Raw genomic sequence first — 14547 nt, 5'->3', positions numbered from 1 at the left:
TTTTTGGTAAAAAAGCAATGATGTAATCTGACACTTTATTTTCTGATTAAAATTTGGGGAAAGTTTTGATGACTAGTATTTATAATGGTAGAATGATTTTCAAAAGAAGACAACGTGAGATTTACAAAAGGAGATGCAAGAAAAGAACTGATTGGACTGGAGGCATTTTTCATGTAGATGAAATCATAACAATTGCGTTACAGGGCATCATCGTTTCTGACAGCAGAAGAAATTTTAGAGTTCCGATGGCCAAAGTCTCATACACAGGCCACAACGGAACCAGACAGGATCGAATTAAACAAATATATATATAGCCAGAGTGACTAAAACAAAAGCCAAAGTCCTACGATTTCACTTTTTTTCCACCTCTTTTGATTCTTCAACAAATTTCAGTTATGCTGGTGGATTAGGGTACACTTTTGGCTTTGGCTTGACCTCTATCTCATTTACACTTCGAACAAAGATGGAATCTGGTTCGTGGCTGCAAGTTGAACAGATAACACATTAGATGGATAGATGGATAGATGGATAAATCAATGGAGAGGGAGCGAGAGGTGCTCACGGTTTATCTCCCTCTTCAAATGTATAACTTGAAGCCACAGCCAATAGGCGGCCATCTCGGCTAAAAGAAAGTGCCGCAATGCTTGTTGGGTACTTTGAGTACTGTAAAAGAAGAGCATATTAAAAATTTATTATAATTGTAATTTCACCATAGGTGAATAATACATCAGTGTCACATAAAGCAAGTAATTACCTGATACAGCCTCTTCTTGTTGTTCCCATCCCATACATTCACATAGCCATCACAACCTCCAGTCGCAAAAGTGCCATAGCTGCAATTGAATTTCAAAATGAAATAATAAAAAATGCACATGGAGTAAAAGGCAACTTATTCTATCATGGCGACGTGGGGGCGTAAAAAAGGAACACTATTCTAAAACTCAGATTGCTAACATAATATTCATTTCGAGTTCAAGAACAATGTCTCCAACTCTATCCAGTTCAAACAGTGTAATGTTCAGTTATAACTCTCATACAAGCGAAAGCATGTTCCAGTTTCTAGATGACTGCTTTTTTCAATTTGTCCCCATGTGGTGAAAATGGGCTGTCCACAAGTCAGTCAATAATGTAAAGGAATCTCACTCACAAACTTTATTAAAGCATCAATCAGCTAAGTGAACTACTCAGCTTCCCATGAGCTCAATTTAGGTTTAAATACCTAAACTACGTTTATTATTGCAGATCAAGTATCATGTGAGCCATAAATTCATCACACAATCCAGGAACACTTCAGATCCTTATTTGCATCTGTATCTATCAATGCGCTCCATTTTTCGAACCATTCAACCAAAGAAAAAGCCATGAACTAAGTTGACTACTACGATATTCCCAAATGTAGTTACTGTAATCATTAGATTCCTTCAACGGAAACCAGACATGGCCTATCTCTTTATGAATTCCACAAAATAATGCATAAAAAGTTTAGTGCACAATATTTTAAAAGAAAAAAGTAACTTACATGGGGTGGAATGCAATTGCATTTACTGGATAGACAATGTCCCTTCCAGCCTCTGATTTTCTGTGACACTTGAATGCATATCTGCACCAAGATTAATACCATTAACAAATTAAGGATGAATGACAGAAATCAGTGCACAATATCACCAAAGAGGAATTTTACAGTTGTTCCACCAAGAAAAATCTACAAGCGAAGTAAAGCTTAGAACCACCCAATAATTAAGTTGTGGCGGTGAACTAACAGAAGCACACTTTACGACAATGGCACATCCTAATTTATGAAGAGATAATCAGGAATCATCATGGACCATATAGAGGTGTAGTGGTGCATATATCAAGAAGAACAACTCTTTTGTTGTTTGGTTTTTTTTGGTTTGGGGTGGTGGGTGGCATCTAAGATGTCGTAGGCCATTCTAAAGAAAACCCTAAGGTTAGGAGGTCATGAAACTGAAACTATCAGTCAATGTAAAGCACAATTTCTCAGTAATAGCTGAATGCTTACTTTTTGGTCTGACTAGCCTCTGAGAGATCAAAAAACTCCATCGCAACCCGTCCTTCCACAGAACTAAGAGCATAACCTGCAAAAAGTAATCATAGGATCAAACATGAAAGAAGCAACAGCATGGATGCATTCCATTCACAAAAACAACTTAAAATTTTGTAACTTATTTTTTAAGGCAATACTGAAATGAAAAAGTTATTTGTTGTGGGCAAGGGAAAAGCTGTGGGAGTGGTTAGCCACAAAGCCACACAATTCTGCCCTTCACAATACCTTTGACAAAGTGCCAAGTGCAAGAAAGAAAAAGTTTGTGAGATGTGTCCTAAAACTAAAAGCTACTAAAATTACCTGTTCCATTAGGATAACAGCGCACACATCGAGTTTGATACTTCAACGAAGACTCCCTCCGTTGCTCAGGCTGGGACATATTTCTCAAATCATAGACATTGACGTGTCTTCCTGCTGTTGCAACCACCAACCGATTTCCGACAAGAGAAAGAGAATAAACACGTTCGGGTTGTGGGTACGTCCCAACAAGAGTACGCTCCTGTCCGCTTGCACCTCTGGGGTCCCAACACTTGAGTGTTTTATCCCAACTACCAGTGATCAACTGCCCTGATATCATTTTATCGCACAAGAAAGTAAAAGTGGGATCCTTCCAGTAAACGGAAACAAATTGGCAGCAGTTTAACTTAAATGAATGAAATTACTGAAAATACCAACTATAGCATCAACATTACGATAAAGTCAGGAACATGATTTAAGGTTATAAATATTTCCATTTAAAGAACAACTAATACAATAAAGCATACTATAAACTCTGAGCAGCCCAGATACAAAATCAATCAGCCAATTTAGGACAAAAAGTTTTGCAAGAAAACACTTCGAGGTTTTGATTGGAACTAATTTCAAATGTAAAAAAATGATAACTTGGAGAACATACCTGCTGCATAAGAGTACTCAACGCACCGCACTGGTGCATCGTGCCTTCCTAGGATGTCTTCCTTACTAGAGCTGAAAACGAGCCTGGAACATTGACACAGAGCATAGACAAAGCATGAGAATTCAAAAATGGGTTTTTTTAGAGCATTAGGGTTTTGGGGTTTTAATTACCGTCTAACAGTGTTGTCGGCGCCGGCGCTGAAGCCGGAAGAGTCGTCGTGGAAGCAGCAATCGAGTACGGGACCGCCGTGCTTGAACTCTCCTCGCAGCACATTGGCGCTGGCGTCGTACAATCGGACGGTCTGCACAATTAGAGAGAGGGGTTAGAGAGAGATAGAGAAAAGGGGGATACGTGGCGACAAATATGAGAGTGAGGGCATACCTTGTCCCATGAAGAGACAAGCAAATGATCGCTGTGGTTGGAGAAGCGGAGGTTAGAGATGCCGTCGGAGGGGGGGCTGGAGAGCTCGCGGCCCGGCGCCGGCGGAGGGACAGCTGTCATGGCGGAATTGGACGGAGAGAGAGAGAGAGAGTGTGTGTGTGTGTGTGTTTAGGGTTTTTGAATTTTGAAGAGTTGATAGTGTCGTTGGAGATGGAGAGTGTGATGAGAGAGAAAAGAAAGAGGGAAGGCGGTTTGAAAAATGGAAGAAAACAAGAGAGAGACGAAGGTGATTTTGTGATCCAGACCAGAGGTTCTTTCAAATTCAAAATGAGGGGACGATTTGCTTGTTTCAACAAGCTTGGGCTCATTTTTGCAAGCCCAACATAACAGAGTTGCTACATGCACCCAAAAGTTTAACCGCTATATTGGACTGAGTGGTTCTATAATGAGTGCTTATATATAAATTATAGGTGTAGACCTTGATATTAGCCACGTAATTTATTTGAATAGTAACTAAGTTGATATTTAAGATTGAGCACAAACATATATGAGCTTAATCAAGTTAGTTAGAGAGGATGTGCTCCCGACTTTGCCCTTGGATTCGAATCCCCTTTCAGTACTTCAAATTAAATTAAAATAAAATATTTTTTGTATTAAAAAAAAAGATTGAGTTAATACAAGTGAGAAATACCGACTAGACCCCAATATTTTTTTTTTGTTGACAATGCAATATTCTAAATTATTGTAATGTACTAAGAGGAGGGGTCGAACTCATGTACAAGGGAACCAAAACATACATATGCCACCTGAAAATCAGTTCTTAAAAAATTCAAGACACCCAAAAAAAATATATTTTTGTATTTTTGTGAACTTCACAAAACAAAAAGAAAATAGACGACCATGACTAACATTCTCAATAAGAGAAATGCTAGCAACCTTCTCTCCAACCTTCTCTTTTGGACCTTCTCCATTTTCTTCATAACATGTGTCCATTTCCTTACACTAAAAACAATGTAATTAATGCATCAAACAAGTCATCATTAGTTTTCCAATTTTATCCTTATTAAATATATTGATTTTACTGTTTTCTTTAATTTATCCATTTTTTTTTTTACAAACTTCTTACCACCTTGTTAAAAATTAATTTAAAAAAAACATTTTTTTCAAAAGACTCTAATGAGACATTTCAAATCAGACTTAAAAATTTAATAAGAAAAAACGTTAGTTTTATTTTTTTGTTGCCTGAAAGATTTCACAGGGAGTAAGGAGAGACATTGGTTTAAATATAAAATTTGGTATGCCAAAATTTTAGGATTTTTTTTTCTTCAAATAATCAGACTCCAAAGGCAGCAAGGGATATAAATAAATATAAATAAAACTATGAACTTCCTATGGAATCTAATTATTTGGGGTTATATATATATTTTAGTTGTCACTGAAAATGCCCTTTAACTTTATTTAGTAGTATAAAAAAATGCAATTAATGAACTTCCTATTGAGTGTTTTTTTAGGTCATTCTTTTGTGTTTTAAAAAATAGAAGTTTTATCTCTGAAAAAAAATAGACATTTTTTTAAACTGACATTTTTTATTATTTAATTTTTTACATATGGTAAGAGAGTTGTAAAATTGTTTTTGAACAAATTGAAGGACAAAACATTTAATAAGGGTAAACTTGGAAAACAAATGTTAGCTTGTTTGATGCATTAGTTACATTGTTTTAAGTGAAGGAAAGTGACACATCATGAGGAAAGGGAGAAGGTCAAAAGGAGAAGGTTGAAGAGAGGTTCTAGCATTCCTCTCAATAAATGATTCTTTGGTACGGGTGGTCCATGTGGCCGCCCACTATATAAGAATTTCTTGCTATATTGCCCATCGCAAGGGGCATGTTAGCACCGCGTCGGATGACGTTACCATACAATGTCACTTCTCTTTTTGATGTTGAAGATGTCCTAAATATGAACAACTATTTTTTTTTCTTTCAAAGTTTTTTTAATTGAACTTTTAGAATTTGCCCTTTAAAAATAAATAGTAAATTTTAGTTGTTTAACCTTTCTGTGTACTTTTCACTCTTTTTTTTTTGGATAATTTTTCACCTCTCATTTGTGAGAGCTTTCCACCTCTTTTTTGTGAGAGTTTTTTATATATATTATTATGACTTAATTTTTTCAAGTTTTATTTATTTTTCGTTATTTTAAGTTTGTTCTTTAGTTGGATGTCTATGCTAAAATTTCTTTAATTCCTAGATTGTCTTAATTTTAATATTAGATTGCTCCGTTATTATTTTTGTAGCTAGTTTGTATTGGCCTCTTGTGGCTATTGACTTTTTTTAGTTAAATTATGAATGCAATTCCAGAATTTCTATGAAAAAAAAGAACACTATTGAGGGAGCAAATGCTCCAAACCACTATACTATTGAATCATTTACAACTTCTCTTAACCACTTGAGTTATAAACCACCTCCATTCTTTTGCGTTTTTGGAAGTACTTAAAATTTTCAATTAAGGTGGGTAAGATCACCCCCACACATTGGAAACATTAGTAAGCAATTTGTCTATAAAAAAAAGATAGTATACAATAGAAAATTTGCCAAATACGGAAATACTTACCCGTAAAGTCCATCATCAAATATTTTGGGCGATTAATTGATTATCAAATTTAAGAAAAAAGAGAAGAAAAAGAAAATAAAAAATAAGAAAGGAAAACTGAAAACGGATGGATCTCTTCTGAGAGAGTTAAGCCAGTCTGCTCTGCTCTGCCTGAGATGACAAGTATTCTTTTGCAAATCTGATATGAAGGCACTTCGTTAGAGTTGGCAACGGAAACAGAGGAGCCCAAATAATCAGGCAAAAAACCTCTCTGAATCGTAAACCCTAGCGACTGCGATTCGTTCACTGCAATGGTGGTCTGCAAATGCCGCAAGGTACCTCTCTCTTTCTTTCTCTTTCCACTCGTGAACACTGGTGGTGTGGAATTTTAGTTTATCATTTCCCGACTCAATTTACAGCGCAATGCGTGATTTCGGTAGCTCAAGGTTTAGATCGGATCGGAAATGTAATTTTGATACTGAGGCGATCGTTAAGATTGTGAATTTAGTTTCGGCATCTGCATTTGACTCTTAGATTGGAAATGTTCAGATTGATTGTTTAAGCTCATCATTTTGATTCAATTCTTGAAATTCTAGTTCGTAGACCTTCTTAAAGATTTCATTTCTTGGGATGGTTAATTTCCAAGATTGATGGAGATTGGTGCTTTTGGTGTTTCAGGCTACCAAGCTGTATTGTTTCGTGCACAAGGTTCCAGTTTGTGGTGAATGCATCTGTTCTCCCGAGCACCAAATATGCGTGGTAAGTATTTTTTTGGTATTGGGGTTTTTGTATTGTAATGTTTAGGCTGCATGGTTTGGTTGTTTTGTTGATTTGATTATAATCACAGTGAAAGTATTCTTCTCTATATTCATGGGGCTGAATTGGACTTATCAATAATTATGGCGCTGGATGGATTGAACTTAAGTTGAGTTATGAATGAGCATTTGCATTTTACATTTGTGCATATTTTTATTTTTATTTTTTTATTTGAATAGGAACATTTTTATTCAAATTTGAAAGGATCAAAACAAGGGCATTTAGAACACAGATAAAAAGGAAAAAAACTAGCCGGTGAAACAGACACAAGGCCACTCAACACAGAACTAAACAACCAAACATAAAACAACCCCTTAAGATACTACAGCCAGCAGATTGCGCATAATTGTAGGATAGGGTATATCCTTAAAAGCAAGGGAAGTTGATGCCCAAAGGGCAGCCCAAAACTTCACTCTATCCCATATAATCCTCGAAGATTCTCCTGTTACGTTCCAGCCATAGGTTCCAAACCACTGCCTGCATCAGACTACCCCAGAGAATTTTAGCTTTCTTTCCCCTTCCCAAAGCATCAAATCTGATGGAAAAAAGTTCAAAGCAGCCTTCCGGTATTACCCACACCGTGTTAACTTCCTTCAGTAGCGTCTCCCACAACTTTAGAGAGAAAGGGCAGTGAAGAAGGAGATGGTCCACGCTCTCCCCTGCCTTATTACATAGAGCACACCAGTGAGGGCTAAGGCACAAATAGGGGCAGCGTCGCTGTAGTGTATCATCTGTATTTAGTTTTCCTAACACCGCTTGCCACTCAAAGATCTTAACTTTCGGAGGAGTCTTGGCCTTCCAAATTTGAGTGTACGGGGAGAAGATCTCCCCCTCACCACTATTCTGAATATGAAAACAGAGAGAATGATAGGAGAATAGACCGGAGGGGTCTAGCTTCCGTCTGCTCTTGTCCAATCTGGAAGTGATCAACCTCACACCCTCCAATAAATCCAACAATCTAGCTGCCTCCGCTATCTCCAATTCATTGAGATTCCTCCTGAAACCAAAATCCCAGCTGAGAGGGAACCCATCCGAGCCCGTAAAAGAGGAAATATTGTGGTTTTGCTTCCTAGACAAATTGAAAAGTCTTGGAAACACCTCTTGCAAAACACCGCCCCGGCTCCAGTCATCCTCCCAAAATCTGACCCTAACTCCACAACCTACCACGAAAACACAGCCATGAAGAAACAAATTACAGCCACTAGAAATGTCTCTCCAAGGGCTGCGACAAGATCCCCGAGTCGCAGGTTTAGCAACACATTTGTGCATATACATACAAGTAACTTGTGTAGGGAGAGAGAGGAGAGACAGATGAACATAATTCATGAGAAAAGCAAATGATAACATGCAATATATTAATATCTAATAGATGTATGGGTTCAAAATTTAGAAACTTTTACTTGCACGAGAATATAAAATTGTTTGACCCTTTTGTGCCTGCTTAAGTACTTAATATCTTTTCAGTTTTAGGTTGGTGTGGAAGGCCTAGGTATGACGTAGCAGACCCTTGGCCTTGGCTCAAGTTCTAGGGATGGGGGGTTGTTGCCAGTTTTCTTAGTTTCTAACAATGAATATTATAAAGAATTGGAATTTATGGCTCTTTTAGGGCCTGATCTGTCTTTATGATTTCTTGTAGGTTCGTACCTACTCAGAGTGGGTAATAGATGGAGAGTATGATTGGCCTCCAAAATGCTGCCTCTGTCAGGTTGCACTTGATGAGGGGACTGGCTCTCAAATGACTCGGCTAGGTTGCTTGCGTAAGTGGTTTGCAGATATAGTTACTGCCACTTGCATATTTTGTCAATATGAAGGGATAGAGAAAATGTTGAACTCCTCATACTACATTCGTAATACACATTTGTCTTTTGTTGTTCATATAGATGTTATACATACAAGTTGCCTGGTTTCACATATCAAGAGTTTCCCTTCTCATACTGCACCAGCTGGATATGTTTGTCCTACATGTAACACATCGGTAAGTTTTGCTTTCTACTTGTGGTATTGTCTTGATCTATTAAAGTGAGTACATTTTTTCAGTAGGTGTATCTAGTATTTATATTCTGCTATGTTACTTTTATGGCGTGTTTTGTTTTCAAATGGATCTCTATTGGTGCAGATATGGCCTCCCAAGAATGTGAAAGATTCAGCATCTCACCTCCATTCAAAGTTGAAGGAAGCTATCATGCAGGCAAGGCTCAGTCGTGACTCTTAAATTATCACAAAGAAGTAATTTAATGTCAATTTGATTAAAATTGCTTAATATTGCTTCACGCAGTTGGTGGTTGTTGCATTATAGTGTAACTTTTGGTAGGCATACACTTAATGTTAATGAAAGCTATTAGTCTTCTTTGAAATCCAGCTAAAATACTCACATAGTCATTGTCAACTTGAATTTAGTTGAAGAGATGATGTGAAGGGAAAAAGGTCAAGGAGGTTGCATTGGATTGCACTGTAATTTTGGTTGATACTAGATGATATGGTTAAGTTAGCTTTTAAAGCTCTTCCGAATACTAAAAGTTATATTATTTGCTTGAAAATTTTGGGAGGACTCTGATAATCTCTTTTCCCTAACACGGACACACTAGAGTTGCTTGATTGCAGATGTATTATCCTACACAACAAATTTGGATGTTTATTGTTAGATATGTTAGAAGGGTGTAATTTGATAAGGTGGCAGTGGTTCTTTCTATAACAAGTAGCACTAGCATACCAACACGTGCCTTGCACATGTATTATGGAGTTTAGAATAAAGATAAACCCTTGAAAATGATATTAATACAATTAATTGTAAGGGTATTGAAATATCAATACTTTTCTATAATGATGAATTAAATGCTCCTTATTCCATACGAGTGTCTACCATAGGTAAGCATATATACATGGTTAAAAAATGAATTCATTTTTTGTTCTTATTAATGTGTATTTTTCTGGGCCAAATGCCTACAGAAAGCTGCTTCCTTTCACTTCATTAAGGGTTTTATAGTTTGGTTTTTGTCCTTTTTTTGTTGTGCTAAGTTTGAGGCATTCTTTACATGAGTGTTGTAGTTGTTGCCCTTACTTTTCTCCTTTATAGTAGTTATATGTGAACATATTTTCTTGTTATGCAGACTGGCTTGGAAAAGAACTTGTTTGGAAATCATCCAGTTTCATTGTTATCGACAGAATCCCGTAGTCCTCCTCCTGCATTTTCTTCAGACCCTCTTATTAATGCATCTTTGAATGGAGGCAGGGAAATTAATGCAAGCTCATCAGCAGCAAAAGATGAAACTAACATAATTGATTTCTCAATAGAAGCAGGATCTTCTATACTTCCAGTGACGGACATAGTGGAGATAGAAGGTCCTGGTGCAGCAGGGAATTTTGTGAAAAGCACAACTCCTGTAGGTGTAAGAGGATTTTGCTGTTATTTACTGAATTAATTAGTTAGTGAACTTATTCCTTACCTTCCTTGTGTCATTTTACCCTGGATTGGGCTCGTGTGTGCGTGCCTTGATAAGTCTTCTTATGGTGTTTTTCTATTGTCTCATGATTTCATTTTGTTTGTTGCTATGAAAACTAGCCTGGTGCGACAACACGAAAGGGTGCATTCCAAGTTGAGCGACAAAACTCTGAAATCTCATATTATGCAGATGATGAAGATGGGAATCGCAAAAAGTACTCACGAAGGGGTGAGTAGAGAGTCCTGCATGTGTGTGTGAACTTTCAAGTTATGATTTCTTTGTTATGAGTAAAGCCATACCTAGTTTGAATTGATCAGAACTGTTTCGGTTATAAGTATAATAGGCAAAAGTACACTTTGGAATTGATCCAAATGTTTGATTAGATCCTTTCTTTGAAAAAAATTAGGTAATCAGGTATTTTTATCAACCATAGTTAGAATTTTATTATTACATATGTTGACTTGGCACATTTACTGATGTGGCACATTAGCTGCTTATTTGATGTCAAATGGAAGCCATATAGCATATGCAATGCAATTTTCTTTCCACATACACATGTATAGTAAAATTTATATCATATTAGTAGATGTATAATAAAATACAAGTATTAACATGCTTCTGTGACCTCAACTGAATGCAGGATTAGTCTGGTAATTTACTAAATTAAATTACATTCCAAAGTTATACATTCTTTAACTAAATAATAGTTGTCGCAGATTGAAGAACCACTTTTTTTTTAATTGAAAAAAATTAAAGACTTAATTGCAACAATTGAAAACTGAAGACCAAATTGAAATTTGAGTCAAATTTCAGGGGCGAAAATTGTAGTTTATCATTTCCTAATATTATGTAGTCTCCTCTCGCTTGGTGTTTGCTAGGTGAAATTGACACTGGGAATTGTTGTTTCCGTTTTTTATTTCTTTGGCTAAAGAGTTGTTTCCAATTAGATAGAGAAGCCACAATCGAGAGCTTTCCTTTTGACCCAATTTTACTGCTCTTTTATCTGGTTATAGTCAATGCATTCTCTGGTTTCATTTCTTGTAACTTTTATTAAGCTTTCATTCGAAAATAAAACTCTTGGCGTTTTTAATTGTAGGTCCATTTCGACATAAGTTTCTAAGAGCATTGCTTCCATTCTGGTCAACTGCATTGCCAACTCTACCAGTGACTGCACCCCAGCGGAAAGATGGATCAATTGCAAATGATGTCCCCGAGGGTCGCACCCGTCATCAAAGATCATCAAGAATGGATCCAAGAAAAATCCTTCTTGTGATAGCAATCATGTAATGTCTGTGTATCCCACTTTTCCTTAATTAAGTTTACTTTTAATTCTCCCTAGGCAAGGAAGGTCGGGAGACCTGATTAATGTTTTGCACCTAGCTTAACTTGTGGGATTCTGAGATCTGCTTTAGGGTGGGTAAGGAAGGCGGGCCATTTGTTTAAAGTGCCATGCTTGCCCATGATTTTGGGGTTTAAGTTGCTCTTGGACAATTGAGACCCCTGCTTTTCTGGATCTTCCTTTCTTGCACCTGCTGATATAATAAACAGATTAGATGAGAGTATGTTGGCTATCTAATCCCTATTTAGAGACTGAACCAAAGCACAATCCTTGTCTTCATAATGCTTATTCAATTCTTAACGCAAGGAGAAGGCAATGTTTGCAATACGGAATATAAAACAAGCTGCACTCTACTAATGCATTTGTTTCACAATCTTGTGCAGGGCATGCATGGCGACTATGGGTATTTTGTATTACAGATTAGTGCAACGGGGTTTTGGTGACGAGATACCTGAAAACGAACAGGAGTAATTACTATCATATATGGTGTGTGGTGGAAATCAGGCGATGGTGTACACGTCTCTCTGATCCTGCTGCTCAATGTTGTTTTTTTTTCGCTTGTCTGGACCTGCTTCATGTTCTTAGTGAACCATACAAACGGATAGCGGAAATTTACATTTCAGCGTTGATCACAGTGAAATGTTATAAATGGATTCTTTTGTTCATTATCTCTCCTTCACCGTTGGTTTTCTGCATCTATATGAAGTTGAATTGGAGAAGCAGGTTTAAATGCAAAGAGGTTTTGTTTGAACTGTGTATTTTGTAATCATCTGTTGATTCTATTTGATCAATACACCTGCAAGAAGGAGAGCTGCCCAGATTGTAGCTATTTCTTGTTATTTTATTTTTGTCAAATAGCTATTTCTTGTTCTAATTTCTATATTTTGTGGGATTGAGGGGATTTGATAGAATTGCAAAACGAATTCTTACAAACTCTAACATGCACAAACATTTTGTTCTTTAGATTCTTACATCACATACTCTGTAAATTTTTTACAAATTTATAAATAAACCCAATCCTAGACATGTATTTATAAAAAAACTCAAGCACTATTTAAACATAGAAACACACCCAACATCAACCCCAAATTCAACTTTTTGGGTGTGTTTATAAATGAGTTTTGAGTGTGTGTAATGATGGGTTTTGGGTGTGTTTATATGTTTAAATAGTGTTTGGGTTTTTTTTATAATTTCAACCCCTATTTTGGGTGTTTTAGTGAAACTCCCTAAATTTTTTTGGTTCAATCGTTTCAAGTCCTTTCTTAGAGGGGGTGATTTTGCAATTTGTGTTTTGCTTCTTCCCTCAACGGGGCTGGCTCCTCTTGTGGGGGTTTAGAAATGAAGAGCATCCAGTACAGGAAAGCCAAATCTAGACTATGATAACGGAATGATGTGTCAAAATAATCGAAAGCAACCGTAAACTTATGAGGTTTGATAATACACGTTAGAAAGCAAATTCATAAAAGAGGAGATCAATTGGCTTCGATTCTCAAACTAATTTCTCTCCCGTCGGTCTCACCTATAAAATTTCAAATTTATTTCCAATATTGACCCATAAAAACCTCGAGCAGCAATGCGATGGACAAGACAACCCAAATACTAAGCCAAGCATGTTCCATATAAAATTGATCCATTTTTTATTTTATAAATTGACAAACAATAGCATATTTGCAAAACTATTTTTAGAATGAGATAATTCACGACAACAAAGTTACGTCACCACTAAACTAAATGCTAGTTGGTTGAATTTAAGTCTAACTCCACATCAATTGTTATACATTTATATGTAACAGTGCTCAAGCGCTAACCGATTAGTAAGTTATTACACTAACCAATCATTTGGGCATACTCCGCGTTATAATTTCATAATCCGAACCATTCATTTTTTAGAGTGAATTTTTGTAGGAAATATCTTTCAATGAGGACCAAAAAAATGAACATTTCAGATCATGTGATACATTGCGTCAAAACTCTTGGAAGTTTGAACAGAAAACTAAGGTTTTCCTTAGTCTCACTTTGGTTGAACACAAGAAATTGATACACTTTATAAGATTTAGTTCCTTTCTATTTTAAAATGGATTGGACTTGGGTTGGTTGCGATTAGGCTAAAATTGAATAAGATCAATTTTTCTGTAGTTTTGGTCTCATGACAAAATGGGCAAAAACTCGAGCCCTCACATTTCTGCAGATTTGATCTCAAGACAAAACTGCATAAATTTGAATTAGCGTGGCTCTTGGGCTCTGATGTTTAAATTGGGATTTCCTTTTGTGAAATTCGAAAATCAAATTGAACCTATCTTTTTACAGCAGTTGCAACTGCTCATGAAAGGTTATCTATATGTCTTTAAATAGCCAACCCTATTACAAAAGTAAGAACTGAATCATCACTCACAAAGTCTCTCACTATTTGAGAGAGAGAACAAATACAGTTTATCAAAGTTCAAAATCCAAGTGCCCGGATTTTGAATTATTGATAGTTATATCTTGGGGATAGACGCCTGAAGAACTACAAGGCGCGAGTGTAGGGCGAAATTTTGTAATTATAAAAAAAAAGAAATAGAAAAACAGAAGGCCACTGTACTTGCAAACTGGTTCTTCAGTTGACGTACTTGCATTACAAAACCTAGAAAGTACAAGTACAATCAATATTTATTATCATTATTGTTCATTATTTTTAAGTTTTTAGTCTAATAAGATATAATTTTCCTCTGTTTGCATAATGCATAGAGCTCGTCACGATGTAATAGCATTGCATTTTAATTTGACATTTTTATTATTATTATAATACCTTAGAATTTATTTATTAATTTTTTATGGACGAGGGAAATAGCTTCATTAATCATATTTTTTTGGGGGCTTGGAGGTGAATCGAGTCTCTTAATTAAGTCTTGTAATGTTCTCTGTCTTTGCCAGCATATAATCTTTTTAAATTGGATTACAATTCTCATTCATTTTTCTTCTTGGACTATAATCTAAAAATAGAACATCATAGAAAAAATCAAAATTGGTTTTGAATTAAAGGTGT

At 36.1% G+C, this 14547-nt stretch overlaps 2 protein-coding genes across 5 annotated transcripts; one reads left to right on the top strand and one right to left on the bottom strand.

The window, feature by feature from the left end:
* Positions 1–134: 134 nt before the first annotated feature.
* On the bottom strand, positions 135–3723 carry BUB3.1 (Transducin/WD40 repeat-like superfamily protein). The gene is made up of 9 exons (XM_008238105.2): positions 3342–3723; positions 3131–3261; positions 2961–3043; positions 2366–2632; positions 2021–2096; positions 1520–1600; positions 755–833; positions 563–663; positions 135–481 (listed from the first exon to the last, which is right to left on the bottom strand). The coding sequence occupies exons 1-9, from the start codon at positions 3459–3461 to the stop codon at positions 394–396; spliced, it is 1026 nt and encodes a 341-aa protein (XP_008236327.1). The 5' UTR covers positions 3462–3723; the 3' UTR covers positions 135–393.
* A 2263-nt stretch (positions 3724–5986) lies between these two features.
* LOC103335100 (RING/U-box superfamily protein) lies at positions 5987–12396 on the top strand. 4 transcript variants are annotated; one of them, XM_008238104.3, is made up of 9 exons: positions 5987–6262; positions 6606–6686; positions 8380–8500; positions 8624–8718; positions 8860–8931; positions 9851–10123; positions 10303–10411; positions 11280–11466; positions 11906–12396. In XM_008238104.3, the coding sequence occupies exons 1-9, from the start codon at positions 6239–6241 to the stop codon at positions 11991–11993; spliced, it is 1050 nt and encodes a 349-aa protein (XP_008236326.2). In that variant the 5' UTR covers positions 5987–6238; the 3' UTR covers positions 11994–12396. The 4 variants fall into 4 exon arrangements, with proteins under 4 accessions (XP_008236326.2, XP_088910309.1, XP_008236325.2 ...); XM_089054183.1 differs by having other exon boundaries at positions 11280–11471; XM_008238103.3 differs by having other exon boundaries at positions 9851–10129.
* Positions 12397–14547: the final 2151 nt, after the last annotated feature.

This window comes from Prunus mume, linkage group LG6 (genome assembly GCF_029339155.1).
Source record: "Prunus mume cultivar Tortuosa linkage group LG6, ASM2933915v1, whole genome shotgun sequence".
Taxonomy (NCBI): Eukaryota; Viridiplantae; Streptophyta; class Magnoliopsida; order Rosales; family Rosaceae; genus Prunus; species Prunus mume.
This window is presented reverse-complemented; position numbering and strand designations above follow the sequence as displayed.

What these genes read in the sequence shown, in the direction of transcription:
- LOC103335100 (XM_008238103.3), top strand. Translation starts at nt 6,239, where the DNA reads ATGGTGGTCTGCAAATGCCGCAAG. An exon ending in TGAAGGAAGCTATCATGCAG is followed by an intron (nt 8,932 to 9,850) that starts GCAAGGCTCAGT and finishes CTTGTTATGCAG; the next exon opens with ACTGGCTTGGAAAAGAACTT. An exon ending in CAAAAAGTACTCACGAAGGG is followed by an intron (nt 10,412 to 11,279) that starts GTGAGTAGAGAG and finishes TTTTAATTGTAG; the next exon opens with GTCCATTTCGACATAAGTTT.
- BUB3.1 (XM_008238105.2), bottom strand. Translation starts at nt 3,461, where the DNA reads ATGACAGCTGTCCCTCCGCCGGCGCCGGGCCGCGAGCTCTCCAGCCCC. An exon ending in GCCGACAACACTGTTAGACG is followed by an intron (nt 3,044 to 3,130) that starts GTAATTAAAACC and finishes TCAATGTTCCAG; the next exon opens with GCTCGTTTTCAGCTCTAGTA. An exon ending in CTGTTATCCTAATGGAACAG is followed by an intron (nt 2,097 to 2,365) that starts GTAATTTTAGTA and finishes TACTTTTTGCAG; the next exon opens with GTTATGCTCTTAGTTCTGTG.